General features: G+C 44.7%; 1 protein-coding gene across 1 annotated transcript in view; it reads right to left on the bottom strand.

The window, feature by feature from the left end:
* The window catches only part of LOC123769600 (streptococcal hemagglutinin-like), a 55877-nt gene extending 38306 nt beyond the window's left edge, over nt 1-17571 (bottom strand). Inside the window, exon 1 of the mRNA XM_069308930.1 lies at nt 17447-17571. Coding sequence (XP_069165031.1) covers nt 17447-17571 — 125 coding nt within the window. The remainder of the gene's footprint in view (nt 1-17446) is intronic.
* Between the last annotated feature and the right edge of the window lie 511 nt (nt 17572-18082).

Here is an 18082-nt window from a genome sequence, read left to right as displayed (position 1 = left end):
AACTACGACATCCTCCTGTTTAGAGAGTACCTATTGTGACGAGTGGCAATAGTCAATTCGTACGTTCTTAGCTTTTAGATAGTAGTACACTGACTAGTATGGAATTCTTTTAAGATACATGACGCAAAAACAAACTTAAATATTCCTATGCCTAGTATAGCACACACATGTACTATATTAGGCCTCAGATATCGTGTATTAGGCCTAGGGAGGTTAGGTTAGGGTAGTTAATTTGTCAAAGCAACACAAATAAAAAATATTTTCCGGCTTGTCCAACTCAACAGTTCAGATTTCTACGTTCTAATTTCGTTGTAGGTCGGTATATATACTATGGTCCTCATCGTTACTATAAGTACTAACAGAGAAGGATGGGGTGCTGTGGTTTAGTGCACTGAACGTATACTAGATCTTTGTACCTTGTAAATATAACCTATATTACTTGTTTATGCACTCTATAAATTCACCCAGTATACTGGTAGTGAGTCAGTTCTAGGTTCCTTTACCCTTGACATATTTGCTTACGGCCAAGTGTTTTTACTATCGAGATACTATTCTAAGACTACGAGCATTACTTGGGTTATATCACCCAGCCTACCCACTGCCCCAGGAAGACGAGCCAGGCCAGCCCAGGCCAGCCCAGCCCAGCCCAGGCCAGCCCAGGCCAGGCCAGCCCAGGCCAGCCCAGGCCAGGCCAGCCAGGCCAGCTAACTCCCCGGGTAAGTGAGGTAAGCCCAGGCCAGGCCAGGCCAGGCCAGGCCAGGCCAGGCCGAGCCAGGCCCACATCAGGTGTGTCATGCAGGAGGGCAGCAGCCACCACTGGACACCTGATGTGGGTACGGCATACATCAGGTCTGCCATCCACCTGTCGTGCAGGGGTGGGGGGGGGAGCTTCGTATACGAGGAACACCTCACCTAAACCACATTAAGTCTGTACTCACCTAGTTGTACTTATCTAGTTGTGTTTCCGGGGTTTGAGCTCTGGCTCTTTGGGCCCGACTCTCAACTGTCAATCAATTATTTTTTTCCCACACACACACACACACACACACACACACACACACACACACACACACACACACACACACACACACACACACACAAAACAGGAAAACAGCTGTGGAAGCAGTAAAGGAACAAGTGATGAAACTGAGAAATGGGGAGAACAGATACGCAGAGAACGACAAAGAGGTGTGTGAAGAACTTAACAAGAGATTCCAGGAGGTCTTCACAATAGAACAAGGAGAGGTCTCTGCACTAAATGAGGAGGCAAACCGAACAACCTCGGAGGAATTTTACCTCACCAGTGATGAGGTCAAAAGGAATCTGTTGGTGCTGAATGTGACAAAGGCTGTTGGGCCTGACAGAATCTCACCATGGATACTAAAGGAAGGTGCAGAAGCACTAAGTGTGCCACTCTCTATGGTGTATAACAGGTCACTGGAAACAGGAGACCTACCAGAAAGTTGGAAGACAGCTAACGTAGTCCCAATATACAAGAAGAGTGACAGGCAAGAGGCACTGAACAACAGGCCAGTTTCCCTAACTTGTATACCATGCAAGGTGATGGAGAAGATTGTGAGGAAAAGGCTCATAGAGCATCTGGAGGGAAACAGCTTTGTAACACACCACCAGCATGGGTTCAGAGATGGTAAATCGTGCCTCACAGGCCTAATTGAATTCTATGACCAAGCAACACAAATTAGGCAGGAAAGAGAAGGGTGGGCAGACTGCCTTTTCTTGGACTGTCAGAAAGCCTTTGACACAGTACCTCACAAAAGGCTGTTACAAAAGTTGGAGCAGCAGGCAGGAGTAAAAGGTAAGGTGCTCCAGTGGATAAGGGAGTATCTAAGCAATAGAAAACAGCGAGTAACGGTGAGGGGGGAGGCATCAGAGTGGCGAGATGTCACCAGCGGGGTTCCACAGGGCTCTGTACTCGGACACATCCTGTTTCTAATATATGTAAACGACCTTCCAGAGGGTATAGACTCATTCCTCTCATTGTTTGCTGATGATGCAAAAATTATGAGATGAATAAAAAAAGATGAAGATAGACAGAGACTACAGGATAACCTGGACAAACTGGAGGAATGGTCTAGAAAATGGCTGCTAAAGTTCAACTCAGGAAAATGTAAAGTAATGAAATTAGGCGAAGGGAGCAGAAGGCTGAACACAAGGTACCATCTGGGAGATGAAATCCTGCAAGAGTCAAATAGAGAAAGATCTGGGGGTCGATATCATACCGAACCTGTCCCCAGAGGCCTACATCAAAAGGATATCATCAGTGGCATATGCTAGACTGGCCAATATAAGAAGCGCCTTTAGAAACTTGTGTAAGGAATCGTTCAGGACCCTGTATACCACTTATGTAAGACCAATCCTGGAGTATGCAGCTCCAGCCTGAAGTACATACCTAGTTAAACACAAGACGAAGTTAGAGAAGATTCAGAGGTATGCCACCAGACTGGTCCTGGAACTGAGAGGAATGAGTTACGAGGAAAGGCTAAGGGAGCTGAACCTCACAACCCTGGAAAACAGAAGAGTAAGGGGAGACATGATAACCACCTACAAAACTCTCAGGGGAATTGACAGGATGGACAAAGACAAACTCTTTAGCACGGGTGGAACACGAACAAGGGGACACAGGTGGAAACTTAGTACCCAGATGAGCCACAGAGACGTTAGAAAGATTTTTTTCAGTGTCAGGGTAGTTAACAAATGGAATGCATTAAGTAGTGTTGTGGTGGAGGCAGACTCCATACACAATTTCAAATATAGATATGATAGAGCCCAATAGGCTCAGGAATCTGTACACCAGTTGATTGACAGTTGAGAGGCGGGACCAAAGAGCCAAAGCTCAACCCCCGCAAACACAACTAGGTGAGTACACACACACACACACACACACACACACACACACACACACACACACACACACACACAAGGAAAACAGTGAAATGAAGATGAGAAACCCATGGTTTAATCAGAGATGTAGGCTAGCTAAGCAGCAAAGTAAAAGGGCATGGAGAAACTATAGGAATAACAGGACACTGGAGAGCAGAGAAAGATACCAGAATGCCAGGAATGAATATGTTAGGATGAGAAGAGAGGCAGAAAGACAATACGAAAATGACATCGCAAGCAAGGCAAAGACAGCCTAAATTGCTGCATAGCCACATCAGGAGAAAAACAACAGTAAAGGAACAGGTTATGAAATTAAGGTTAGGGGCAGAAGGATTCACCACAAACGACAAGGAAGTGTGTGAGGAACTGAATAAGAAATTCCAAGAGGTCTTCACCTTAGAGCAAGGAGAAATCCCAGAGATAAGAGAGGGAATAGCTAACCAGGAACCACTGGAAGAGTTTGAGATTACCAGCGGGGAAGTAAGGAAGTGTTTACTAGAATTGGATGTGACAAAGGCTATAGGCCCAGATGGAATCTCCCCTTGGATACTAAAGGAAGGAGCAGAAGAACTGTGCCTCCCGCTCTCCATGGTGTATAACAAATCACTGGCAACAGGGGAACTGCCAGAAATTTGGAAAGCAGCTAACGTAGTCCCGATATACAAGAAAGGGGATAGACAGGAGGCACTGAATTACAGACCAGTGTCCCTAACCTGCATACCATGCAAGATGATGGAGAAGATTGTGCGAAGAAAGCTAGTGGAGCACCTGGAGCGAAAGAACTTTGTAACACAGCATCAACATGGATTCAGGGATGGCAGGTCCTGCCTCACAGGGTTACTTGAATTCTACGACCAGGCAACAAAAATAAGGCAAGAAAGAGAAGAGTGGGCAGACTGCATATTTTTGGATTGTCAGAAAGCCTTTGACACAGTGCCACACAAGAGGCTAGTGAAAAAACTGGAGATGCAGGCTGGAGTGAAAGGGAAGGTACTCCGTTGGATACAGGAGTACCTAAGTAACAGGAGACGAGTCAGTGTGAGGGGTGAGGTCTCAGATTGGCGAGACGTTACGAGTGGAGTACCGCAGGGGTCAGTCCTTGGACCTATACTGTTTCTGATATATGTAAATGATCTTCCAGAGGGTATAGAATCGTTTCTCTCAATGTTTGCCGATGATGCAAAAATTATGAGGAGGATTGAAACTGAGGACGATAGTAGGAGCCTACAAGATGACCTAGACAGACTGAGTGAATGGTCCAACAAATGGCTGTTGAAGTTCAACCCGAGTAAATGCAAAGTAATGAAACTAGGTGGTGGAAATAGGAGGCCAAACACAGGATACAGAATAGGAGATGAAGTACTTAATGAAACGAACAGAGAGAAAGATCTAGGAGTTGATATCACACCAAACCTGTCTCCTGAAGCCCACATAAAAAGAATAACGTCTGCGGCATATGCGAGGCTGGCTAACATCAGAACAGCGTTCAGGAACCTGTGTAAGGAATCATTCAGAATCTTGTACACCACATATGTAAGACCAATCCTGGAGTATGCGGCCCCAGCATGGAGCCCGTACCTTGTCAAGCACAAGACGAAGTTGGAAAAAGTCCAAAGGTATGCCACTAGACTAGTCCCAGAACTAAGAGGCATGAGTTACGAGGAAAGGCTGCGGGAAATGCACCTTACGACACTGGAAGACAGAAGAGTAAGGGGAGACATGATCACAACCTACAAAATCCTCAGAGGAATCGACCGGGTAAACAAGGATAAACTATTCAACACTGGTGGGACGCGAACAAGGGGACACAGGTGGAAACTGAGTACCCACATGAGCCACAGAGACGTTAGAAGGAACTTTTTCAGTGTCAGAGTAGTAGACAAATGGAATGCATTAGGCAGTGATGTGGTGGAGGCTGACTCCATACACAGCTTTAAGTGTAGATATGATAGAGCCCAGTAGGCTCAGGAACCTGTACACCAGTTGATTGACAGTTGAGAGGCGGGACCAAAGAGCCAGAGCTCAACCCCCGCAAGCACAATTAGGTGAGCAATTAGGCGAGTACACACACACAGGAATCGACCCGTAGCAGCTGTCTAACTCCCAGGTATCTATTATTTACTGCTAGGTGAACAGAGCATCAGGGTGAAAGAAACTCTACCCATTTATTTCCGCCTCCGGTGGGAATCGATCCCCAGACCATAGTGCTACGAATCCCTAGCGTTGTCCACTTAGCCGTCAGGCCCCTAAATCTGTTATCCACCTGTCATGCAGGGATTGGTGGGGGGGGGGGCCTTTCTGCACAAAGTACAGCCCACATACACAAGAAGGCAACCCGAATGTAATTGGACTCACGGAAACAAAACTCAGGAATCATAACGAATGTGGCGTTTCCCTAGACTACACTATAATAAGGAGAGGGAAGGAAGGGGAGGAGACAGAGTGGCCCTACTGATAAGAAAGGAAAGGAGTTTCGAGAAGATCAACCGGGTAAAATGGTAATTCCTGGTTGCGAGGGGTTCAGAGATTATATTACAGGCACCATGACAATGGGAGGAGCAAGAGTAGTAGTAGCAGTGATATACATAACCCTCCACCAAGCGACAGAAGACCCAGGCAAGAGTATGGCAAAAACAACATGGTAGACAACATTATTATTGAAAGAGACTTCTGCTTGTAGAAATAGAACCCATCTGCTCATCATGGGGGACTTCAATCACGATAGAATAGATTTTTAAGTCAGCATGTCAGGGGTTATCTTGAGACGTTTTCGGGGCTTTCAGTGTCCCCGCGGCCCGGTCCTCGACCAGGCCTCCACCCCCAGGAAGCAGCCCGTGACAGAATGACAGAATGTGGGGGTACCCACAAGAATGAGAGGCAACGATAAACCAGCTAAACTCGACCTAGTCTTCACTCTGAGTGACTCCGACATAACCGTGGACATCTTCAAGAGAAAACAAGATAAGTTTTCTTCAAGGAGTGCCGGACCAACCGGGCTGTGGTGGGTATGTGGGCCTGCGGGCCGCTGTAAGCAACAGCCTGGTGGACCAAACTCTCAAGTCAAGCCTGGCCTCGGGACAGGTTTGAGGAATAGAAGAACTCCCAGAACCCCATCAAGCAGGTATAAGGGAAATCGGCTTCGAAGCCCCCGTGGGAATGAACGATCACAGTGTACTAATGTTCGAGTATCTGGTCGAGAAACGGTTAATGTACTCAAGGAAGGGCCCAGAAAACAAAAGGCTGGCATTCCGAAGGGGAAACTATGTGGAGATAAGAAAATTCCAAACATATATAACTGGGAAACTCAGAGGAAAGACGGCCCAAGACATGATGGACTTCATCATACAGAAGTGTATGGAGGCAGCAGACAAGTTCATCCCAGTCCAAAAGGAAAGAAATGAAATGCTGACGAATAACCCATGGTATAATCAGAGATGTAAGCTAGCAAAGCAACTAAGTACAAGGGCGTGGAGAAACTGTAGAAATAATAGGACACTAGTGAGCAGAGAAAGATACCCGAGTGCCAGGAATGAATATGTCAGAGTGGAGAAGAGAGGCAGAAAGACAATATGAAAATGACATAGCAAGGCAAAGACTCTACCTAAATTGCTGCACAACCACATCAGGAGAAAAACAACAGTGAAGGAACAGGTAATGAAACTAAGGATAGGGATAGACAAATTTACTACAAACGACAGGGAAGTGTGCAAGGAATTCAATAAGAAAATCCAGGAGGTCTTCACAGTAGAGCAAGGGGAAGTTCCAGATATAAGAGAGGGAATATCTAACTAAACATCACTAGATGAGTTTGTGATTGCCAGTGGGGAGATGAGGAAGCATCTGCTAGAGTTGGAAGTGACAAAGGCCATAGGCCCAGATAGATAACTTGGACACTGAAGGAAAGAGCAGAAGCTCTGTGCCAGCCACTCTCCATGTTGTATAATAAATCACTGGTAAAAGGTGAACTGCCAAAAAATTGGAAGACAGCTAATGTAGTCCCGATATTCAAGAAGGGTGATAGACAGAAGGCACTGAACTACAGGCCAGTGTCACTAACCTGCATACCATGCAAGCTGATGGAGAAAATTGTGCGAAAAAAGCTAGTGGAACACTTGGAGCAGAAGAACTTTGTATCACAACATCGGCATGGGTTCTGGGAAGGCAAATTATGCCTCACAGGATGTATTGTATTCTATGACCAGGCAACAAAAGTCAGGCAAGAAAGAGAGGGGTGGGCAGACTGCATATTTTTGGATTGCCAGAAAGCCCTTGACACAGCACCACATAAGAGATTAGTGCACAAACTTGATATGCAGGCAGAAGTGAAAGGGAAGGTACTCCACTGGATATGGGAGTACCTAAGCAATAGAAGACAGCGAGTCACTGTGACGGGTGAGGTCTCAGAGTGGCGAGGCGTCTCCAGTGGAGTCCCACAGGGATCAGTCCTTGAGAACCTATACTGTTCCTGATATATGCAAATGATCTCCCAAAGGGAATAGACTCGTTCCTCTCAATGCTTGCTGATGATGCAAAGATTATGAGGAGATTAAGACAGAGGAAGATAGTATGAGGCTACAAGATGACCTAAACAAACTGAAGGAATGGTCCAACAAATGGCTACTAAGGTTCAACCGGAGTAAATGTAATGTAAGGTAATGAAACTAGGTGGAGGAAATAGGAGGCCAGACACTGGATACCGAATGGGAGATGAAGTTCTACACGAAACGGACAGAGATAAAGATTGAGGAGTTGATATCACGCCAAACCTGTCTCCTGAAGCCCACATCAAAAGAATAACATCGACGACGTATGCGAGGCTGGCTAACATCAGAACTGCCTTCAGAAACTTGTGTCAGGAATCTTTAAGAACCTTGTATACCACGTATGTAAGGCCAATCCTGAGTATGCAGCCGTAGCGTGGACCCCGTACCTTGTCAAGCACAAGACAAAGCTGGAAAAAGTTGAGAGGTATGCCACTAGGCTGGACCCAGAACTAAGAGGCATGAGTTACGAGGAAAGGCTGAGTGAACTGCATCTCACGTCGCTGGAAGACAAGAGCTCAGGGAGACATGATAACCACATACAAAATTCTCAGTGGAATTGACAGAATATACAAGGATGGATTATTCAACACGGGTGGCACAGGCACTAGGGGACACAGGTGGAAGCTGAGTACCCAAATGAGCCACAGAGACATTAGAAAGAATTTTTTCAGTGTCGTTAGTAAATGGAATGCACTAGGCAGTGATGTGGTGGAGGCTGACTCCATACTCAGTTTCAAATGTAGATATGATAGAGCCCAGTAGGCTCAGGAATCTGTACATCAGTTGATTGACGTTTGAGAGGCGGGACCAAAGAGCCAGAGCTCAACCCCCGCAAGCACAACTTCCTGAGTACATTAAGTCTGTCATCCACCTGTCATGCAGGGAGGGGGGGGGATGGGCCACAGAGTTTAAGAGAACTACATTTACCACACTCTGCACCACTCTCGTGGCTACACCTGTCACCACAACAACACGGAGTCATTACACCTGTCAAGATGAGGTACAGATCACCGCCTCGTTATGGCGACTCTCTCAGGCGGACATTCTAGAAATATTCAGATTCCTTTCGTCTCATAAATCCCGGTGACGCAGCGGAAGAAGCCCCACAAACCCAACAGATGACATTTGAGGATATCAAAGATGACAGAAAGAATATGAGGGACATAATAGCGGTGGGTGGAGGGGCGGGGGAGGAGGTGGGGGCGAGGTGGGTGGTAAACAAACATCAGTTCACGTGTCGACGCCCACCGCGGCTGCCCACCAGGTGCCTGCCACCCGCCCCGACACACTGCCATCACCTGTCATCCCATCTTACCTGCAGATCATGATGCTTGGAGTCCGTGTGGGTACAAGCTCTTATTACTCCAGCGCGCCAATCCCATTCGTTTATTTTGGATAATTTCAACTTAGAACTACCAGAAACACTGAGAAACCGTTTGCCCACTATTTCCTCTCTTGTTTTAGCCATGATTCCGTTTACGTTTCATTTTGAAATCATTCAGGACACTTCATTTTAGCGAAACCCGGACAGACAGTATTCACCCCACCACTGTTGCTTGTGCACTGACCACCGAGCCGCGGAGGAACACGGTGTGGCCGCGCAACCCTCCGCCGCCCGTACAACTAGTTCTCCTCACCATTTTACATCACTGCGGACGTACATTCTTTGTCGTTCTCTTTTGAAGTTCTATTACGTCGTGCATTATACATAGAGCAGTACTTAATATGTGGGAATAACTAACTGCGCTTGTTAACGCCTAATAGCCATTTCAATAGCCTAGGCTATTAGTCTGCCAAGTTTCGAATCTGCGGTAAAACTCCCATCTTTCTGTCACTTGAGTTAACTATAAGCTGTACACTCGCATCTCATTCATTAGTAAGTAATTATCAAAAGAAGGCGCCAAACAGGGGAGACTATGTAGCACCAGTCTCATTCATAAACAAATTGCAGTCCTACTCACGAAGAAAATCAAGCAAAAAAACTTTGTTAAAAATTATCTCAAAATCTTTATTCTACAAATGATTCTTCACAATTACTGTCGTCAGTCTGTCACTGTTAAACCATTGTTGCCGTATATAAGTATATATAAGCTGTCACTGCCTATTTCACGTATCTCCTCCCACAGCCTGCAGCATCTCCTGTCTCTCTCCCGCGGTAAGTATTGGTGCGTCTTCCTGTGGGCTGACTCATATGTACATCAGTGACAGTTTACAATGTAGAGTTTGAACTGCAGGTCGCCTGATCTCATGGCTCCTGACCACCCATAGTGGCTATAGCTAGTGTCTTTCTGGTGGTGATGTTGCTCGTTCTATAACTACAGGCGATGTTATCCTCGGCTGTTATTGTTCTAGTTCACTTGTTTCCTCTCCTCACACTTCAGTGTTTCTCCACAAGCTTGTGGCTCGCGTCGCCAGTTACTAGGGGATCGGGCTCCAGCTGTTAGGCTCACATTTTAGCTTGCGACAATCTAGTGCGTGTGCATTGATGATGAATACGTGTAGTCAGCGATTCATCGTTCGTCTCTTGTTCTCAGTTAAATCTTTGCAAAAATAAAGTTTCTGTTATCTTGTGAGTTTACAAAGATTATACAGGACTGTGTAGTGTTAAGTAATGGGTAGGACTGTGTAGGTTTAAGTAATGGGTAGGACTGTGTAGTGTTAAGTAATGGGTAGGACTGTGTAGTGTTAAGTAATGGGTAGGACTGTGTAGTGTTAAGTAATGGGTAGGACTGTGTAGTGTTAAGTAATGGGTCTCCTGCGTCTCTCCTACTACAGTTGCCCGCGACTGTCTTCCTAACATGAGGCTTTATATAATAAACAATTACTTTACCTACTAATCCCACTATGCAACCACGTTACTGGTTCAATGTATTCGCTGTATAAATACAACATTATGATTATCATCATTGTTATAAGTGTTACTCTACCCAAGTCTCATACGATGTGAAGGTAATAACTCGATAACTCAACCCACAGCCACTCAAAAACTAACTTCAGTTCTTACAAAAATGCAAGATGGAAAACCTTTTGTTTAGAGTTTCTTTAAAGAATTTGATGATTACATTATTTCCGCGATCACTATGGAATGTCATCAGTTATACTTTTCAGAACCTGATGAAATATTATTAAAATTATTGTTAAGCTTCCTACCCTGAATGTGCTACATGAGTCTTAAATTTTTATATGAAAACAATGGGTTATATTTTAACTTGCTTTGTACACCACATAGATGACTGAAATTGAGGACCCACCAACCACTGTCCGCTTACACAACCAGGCGAGTAATTGGGTGTTGTCCAGGCGAGGCTGTAGAGGTCATGTGCTGCTGGATACCCCGTGGTGGCGGTTGGTCCTTTCATTCTGTCTTTGTCCACTAAGTGCCCGTTACTGTTTAAGAAAATAAGTGTTTCGTATGGGTGTACTCACCTAGTTGGTGAGTACACACGTACGCTCGAGCACACGCAGAATGACACAGATCAATTACGCACCACCTTACTACAACAACTGTTAATTAACAAACACCAAAGCACGTTCAGCTTTATTAAACACCAATGAGTGGGTGTTTGTGCATGTGTACTCACCTAGTTGTGCTTGCGGGGGTTGAGCTTCGGCTCTTTGGCCCCGTGTGTGTGCATATGTGCTTGTGCGTGTGTGTACTCGCCTAGTTGTACTTGCGGGGTTAAGCTTTGGCCCTTTTGTCCCGCCTCTCAACTGTCACTCGGCTGATGTACAGATTCTGGAGCCTACTGGGCTCTATCAAATTTACATTTGATTCCGTTTGTCAACTACTGACACTGAAAACATTATTTATAATGTCTCTGTGGCTCATTTGAAAACTATGTTTCCACCCGTGTCCCCTTGTTCGTGTTCCACCCATGTTAAATAGTTTGTATATGTCCATCCTGTCAATTTCCCTGAGAATTTTGCAGGTGGTGATCATGTCTTCCAGGGACGTGAGATTCAGCATTTCCTAGTAGCTCATACCTCTCAGTCCTGGGACTAGTCTGGTGGCATACATCTGAATCATTTCTAACTTTGTCTTGTGTTTAACTAAATGTGAACTCCAGGCTGGAGCTGCATACTCTACGATTGGTCTGACATAAGTGGTATACAATGTCTGGAACGATTCCTTACACAAGTTTCTAAAAGCAGTTCTCATGTTGGCCAGTCTAACATATGCCGTTGATGATATCCTTTTGATGTGGACTTCTGGGGACAGATTCGGTGTGATATCAACCCCCAGATCTTTCTCTATATTTGACTCTTGCAGGATTTCACCTCCCAGATGGTACCTTACGTTCAGCCTTCTGCTCTCTTCGCCTAATTTCATTACTTTACACTTTCCTGAGTTAAACTTTAGTGGCCATTTTCAAGACCATTCCTCCAGTTTGTCCGGGTCATCCTGTAGTCTCTGTCTGTCTTCATCTGTCTTGAATCTTCTCATTTTTTTGCATCATCAGCAAACATTGAGAGGAATGAGTCTATACCCTCCGGAAGATCGTTTACATATATTAGAAATAGGATGGGTCCAAGTAAAGAGCCCTGTGGGGCTCCGCTGGTGACATAGCGCCACTCTGGTGTCTCTCCCCCCCCCCCTCACAGTTTACTCGCTGTTTCTTGTCCTTTATGGGGTAATGTGTCAAAGGCTTTCTGACAGTCCATGAAAATGCAGTCTGTTGTGTGTGTGTTTGTGTGTGTGTGTGTGTGTGTGTGTGTGTGTGTGTGTGTGTGTGTGTGTGTGTGTGTGTGTGTGTGTGTGTGTGTGTGTGTGTGTGTGTGTGTGTATGCGCGCGCACACGTGTGTGATCACCAATAAAAAGCATGCTGGGTGCTTGAAGCACTCCCGTGCACTCATATTACGATAAGAACCCTTCACACATTAGTGCGGTGTGTTCTAAGACAACTTCTACACTATATGGAAGCTGTAATACAATTTGCCTTAACTAATTATACCTTATTTCCAAAAATTGATATATTATTTCCAAAAATTTATATTAAAAATCTTTAACTTAAATTTTATTTTAGTTTATTAACTGTGTATTATTTTCTAAAATTTTAGTTGTTCTTTATTTAAAAAAACAAGCACACTAGTTTAACATCTGACCAAACACCACGATGTTTGCGTACCAAGTCCACCTCCCAAACACATTTCCACTGTATCCAAAGAATATATTTTCAGTAACCTTCCTTAACATACTAAAATTTATCTACATACAGTACTGTTATTCAACTAAATGTAGCTCGGAGTAAGTGGAGTGGTGACACTAAACCCGGAGCCTGTCCTCCCATGTAATACGTCCCAGGTTTCACGTAATCGACCAATGTTAGAAACTCACCGTATTAATAAAAACTAAGCAACGGATTACATATTTTGTTTAATCTCCGGCCTTGATAAATTAGGTGAGTAGTTTAGTTTCATTAATTTCTGGTTGGATTAAACAGTTGCATTTTTTACGGAGTGGCAAATCGAGAAAACGGGCTAAATATGTTGGAAGCATGGAACGTTCCCTGGTGTGTAGGACTTGCAAGTATTTGGGAAAGTCATTTAGAGCAGAGTACAGCAGTCCTCTCTTTCCTCCCCCCAACCCCCCCAGACAAGGGGAACGAGGCCCAAGCGGCGCACCCCCCCCCCTTCCATGTATATTTCAAGTTACTTAGACCTGGAAAATGAACCTATTAGAAACATGAGTACTAACAACACGAGTTACAAGATGAATCAGAGAATACTGACAACACGAGTCCTAAGATGAATCACTGAGTACTGAGAACATGAGTCCCCCAGCTGAATAACTCAACTATTATGCTAAAAAATACTAATTTATAATTGTGTTAACTGTCCAACTGATGTGTCGATATTGATTACTGCACTACTGCACATCACTCTCCTTTAAATGACATAAACACCAGCTTACATGTAATGTTAAGTGACACCATAGCTACCCAAATCCAGTCAGTGAAAGTCATGAAATTTAAGTAATTTTGTTAATTTGTTTCACTCACTTAATAAAAAAATATGCCAGAGTAGAAAAGTTGTGTTGCTCACTCACACCTGATATATTTCCTACATGAAGTGATATAAAACGATAATATGTTGTCGCTTTGTCCATTTGTGTAATGAAACATGATAGTGGACATCCATAGATTTGCAAAGTTTATTGTTGCCTTTGTACATACATTACTAGATAGGGTACCCAGCTGTGCCCGAGTCTCTCCCCCTCTCATCTCTCTTCACCTATCCCCATCTCCACAATCACCCTTTTTCTCCCCTCTCCCCCAACATCATCCCTCTTCTCAGAAAATTTATTATGAAGCACTGAGAAACTGCTAAAACCTCTATGGAAACACATCCCCATTTTGGGACCATGAATATTGCAGAGGGTCGCCATAGATGCCAATATTTCTTAAAAGGTGGCACTGGGGTCCAACCCCAACTGGCCTATAATAATCACATATTCCTCATGTGTCAGTGTGGAAAGCTGGGTGAAGCTAACCCCATGTGTCTGGCCTCCTGTTTTAGATAGAGAAACAGACATCCTACTTTAACGATATAAACTAATATAGGAAAATTCTATCAAATGTGTTGATGGTAAAGTAGAAAAAACAAACACACACACACTCACCATATGTAGCAGTTGTATGGTGCCCATATCTTAAGAAGTACATCAATTAACTGGAAAAGGTGCAAAGGCATGCTACAAAATGGCTTCTGGAACTGAAAAAACAAGTGTTATGGAGAGAAGCTAGAGGTGTTAAATATGTCAAAGCTAGAAAATTAAAGAAAGAGGCAATATGATCACCACTTATAAAATAATAATGGAAATTGACCAAACTGACAAACAGGAATTCCTGAAACTGGCAACCTCAAGAACAAGAGGTCATAATTTCAAGCTAAGGAAATAAAGGGGCTAACAAAATGCTATAAAGATTTATTTTGCAGTCAGAAGGTAGACAGTTGGAACAAGTTAAGTGAGAATGTTGTGGGAGGCCAAAACCGTCAGTAGTTTCAAAGCGTTATATGACAGAATACTGGGAAGACGAAACACCACGAGCTAGCTCTCATCCTGTAACTACACTTAAATAATTACACACACAGACATAGTGGGGATGGGGAGGGAAGAAGGGTCTGTAAACATGCATCTAGTTGCACAATTTACATTCATTATGTGAACAGCTGTTAGATCTCAGGGTTGGTGCATCTCAGGGTGGTTGATGATGGGCGTATAACTAGGTAATCTTCATTTTATGGTAATTCGAGATGATAGATAAACTTTATTTAGCTTAGTGGATAATACACCATAAATTAGCAACATATTCTCACTACAGTATAACAAATTCAGAGATCTTTCACTTTCAGTACAGAATATATTAAGCATTTAAACTACAGTCTGTTTTTTCTCCTCAGAGCACGTAAATTGCAATATCTGAATCATAGCTGAGATCTTAAAATATACAAATGGGAATTTGTATTTGAAAATTTACAAGTCTAGAGAAATATTGGCAATTAGTTTGCTTGATAGTCACTGTTATACCCAAGAAAGTAACTGAGAAAAAAGCACCAAGCTGACTCTCCTACCTAATGATGAAATCTTTTGTTATACAGAACTGTATAATGAATACGTGTTTCAGAAAGCAGATACAGTATGCATCTCAGCCTGGCTGAGTGCAATATAAATCTGAAGTGCTATGATTTGGTGTCTCAACTACTTCAGAAGAATGCTACACCATCAACAATCAGGCTGGGACACAGAGATGCTGTTACAACTGCACCTCTGTAAAGTAACAGAGGTTTAGATTTAAACTAATAAATTTAATATATTAAACTAATGAAACAAAGCTGCCGGAAAAATATAAGAAAATTCACTTTCGCAAACAGAGTGGTAGACGGTTGGAACAAGTTAAGTGAGAAGGTGGTGGAGGCCAAAACCGTCAGTAATTTCAAAGAATTATATGACAGAGTGCTGGGAAGATGGGATACCATGAGTGTAGCTCTCATCCTGTAACTACACTTAGGTAATTACCTAATGAATGCCTTGTACATCCTTAGTATTTACCTTGCCACTGTCTTGAAGACATTTCACAGACTGGCAACAGAAAAACGACCAGTTCATGTGTTAATCTGTATGCATACCACTAGAAGAGACCAAAAGATAAAAATGGTTACCATGCAGTGCCATGAATATTTGGTACAGTACAACCCCAATTCAACAAACTATATGGAACCAACCCAAATTCATTGCAATTTGGGTTTAAATACCTAAATAGCTTTCTCAACTCTCCAACTATTTCTTGTAATATTGAGTCCATCTACAAAAATAATTAAAAACATGATTGCAGCCATATCAATTGAGTTACCATTCATATCTAATATTTCCTATGCTTTAATGGCTGATTTCAACGAGCAAAATTTTAATTTCAGCCTGCCATATGAAGGACAACTACCAAGAGAACCTGTCTGTAAAGAGATTTCACTATATCTAGTGTATTTCCCACACCCTAGCCTTGAAATTTAACTTTCAAAGAAAAAAACAGCATTCAATGTAATGAAACGCCATTTTCTGGGTGAGTCCCGGAGGCTCCCCGGTGCTATCCATGGCTGATATGGATATGTATATCTTTCTGGCATCTGTCAATGCATGAAGTTCTTGCCTACCGATGACCACGAGCCACCCAGAAAATGGCTTTTCATTACATTCAACGTGGTTTTTCTGGGGGAGCCCCGTTGGCTTCCCTGGAGCTAACTACCCAAAGATAAGGAAAAACGGGGACTTACCCAGGAGTCTGTTCGTCCTCACTCCTCAACACGAAGTCAAGACAACTGGCTGCAACCGCTGACCCAAGGCAACACAGGCCCTACCTGATCCTGGAATATTCAACAGGTAGCGAGCAGGCAGGACCCTGTTCGACCTCCAAAAACCCCGCGCCCGAACGTCAACCCGAGACATGTTGCTAAAGATGGCAGCCAAAGCAGCAAACATACTCACCTTGTGGGCATTGAAATAAACCGCAGGCTGGCTAGACTTAATAACCCTGCAGACAACCTGAGAGACCCAAGCCCGAGAACAGGGAAGAAGGAAAACCGGGTCAACCCAAAGCGCATCCCTAGCCACTGAAGCCATGGTGCACAAATAATGGCGGAGAGCCGCAACCAGACACAACACATGATGCACCCCCAGTCTTATCAAGCAAGCATCATCAACCCAAGGCTTCCCTCCGAAATGCAGCCATTTCATTCTTTGCCAGAAAAGAAGGAGAAGGTTGCAACCTAACAAAACGACCACCAGGACCAAAGGAGCAGAAACCCCTGCGCCAGAGGAGAGCATGAAGCTCCGCGACCTGACCCCCAGAGGCCAATGCCAATGGGAAAAAGAGCTTTAGAAAAATAATCCCGAACAGAAGGGGCCACAACAAACCGAGGAGAAAAGAGAAATGAGACCAGGACGGCTCAGGAGGCGCATGAGCAGGCCGGAGGTGAAACAACGCTCAAGACAGCTTGCGGAACAGGGCAGAAGTAACATTAACACCGAAAGCAAACTAAAGCGGCTTCGCCAGCTCCGCATGGGCTCCGCATGGGCACGAGGCAACAGTATTCGGCATAAGATGATGGTCCTCGAACAACCAAGAGAGAAAGGACAGAACAACAGTGATAGGAAGAACCGGAAGGACCGCAAGGAAACTTCATACTGTCGCCGAGACGAAGCACATAGGTGGGAAACCAACAACGAAGCCACCTGCACACCATACAAGTGATAATAAACCCGAGTCAAAAACTCTAGATGCAAAGACTCGAGGAGAAGACCGAACCAGCCTCGTACTGGGCTGGACCGATCCGCTGAAAAACGCAGGGCTGCGAGAAGACCCTCGGGTTCGGACACCAAGCAAACATGAAACCAAGGCCAGGCCGGCCACCAAGGAGCCAGAAGGATAACTCTTCCCTAGTAAGTCTCCAAGTGAGCCAGGACCTGGAACAGCTGAACCGGGGGAAAGAGGTATAGCTAACCCACCTCGTCCAGTCCTGCCTGAAGGCATTGACCCCGACGGCCTCACAGTTGGGGAAGGGCGCCACGTATACCGGGAGACGTCTCGACCATGCCGACACAAAGAGAGCCACGTCCGGAGTCCCGAACATCTGGCACAGCCAATGAAAAGAGTTGGCATTGACTGTCCATTCCGTGGAAAGAAAAAGGAAACGAGACAGGCCATCTGCCAGGACATTGGACAATCCCCGGACGTGAACCGCCAGGAGAGTCAAACCCCGAGAGCTCAGCAGACAAGTCTCCCGAAGCGACCAGCCCTAAATAAAGAGCCAAGTATCGCATCAAACCCCCTTTGGTTCAGGCAAGGAACCACCGGGGAGCAGTCTGAATGTAGCCGGATCGTCGATCAGTGAGCGACTCAAACCCTCCGGAACGACATCCACATTGCCGCGAACTCCCTTACTGTGCTGTGAGCCCGATGGAAGGATGGACTGCACCGCCCCTGGCCGGACTTGTGAGCACTGGTCACAAAGCCCCAGCCAAGAGACAACGCGTCTATGAACACATCGAGCATGGGCTCGGGTAGGCGCCAAGGCACTGAACCCCGAAAAAAAAAAAAGGAAGTGAGCGATGCAGCAACCGTCGCAAAGCTCTTGTTGGCAG

This window comes from Procambarus clarkii, chromosome 63 (assembly GCF_040958095.1).
Source record: "Procambarus clarkii isolate CNS0578487 chromosome 63, FALCON_Pclarkii_2.0, whole genome shotgun sequence".
Classification (NCBI taxonomy): Eukaryota; Metazoa; Arthropoda; class Malacostraca; order Decapoda; family Cambaridae; genus Procambarus; species Procambarus clarkii.
The sequence above is the reverse complement of the archived record's forward strand: the minus strand, read 5'-3'. Positions and strand labels throughout refer to the sequence as shown.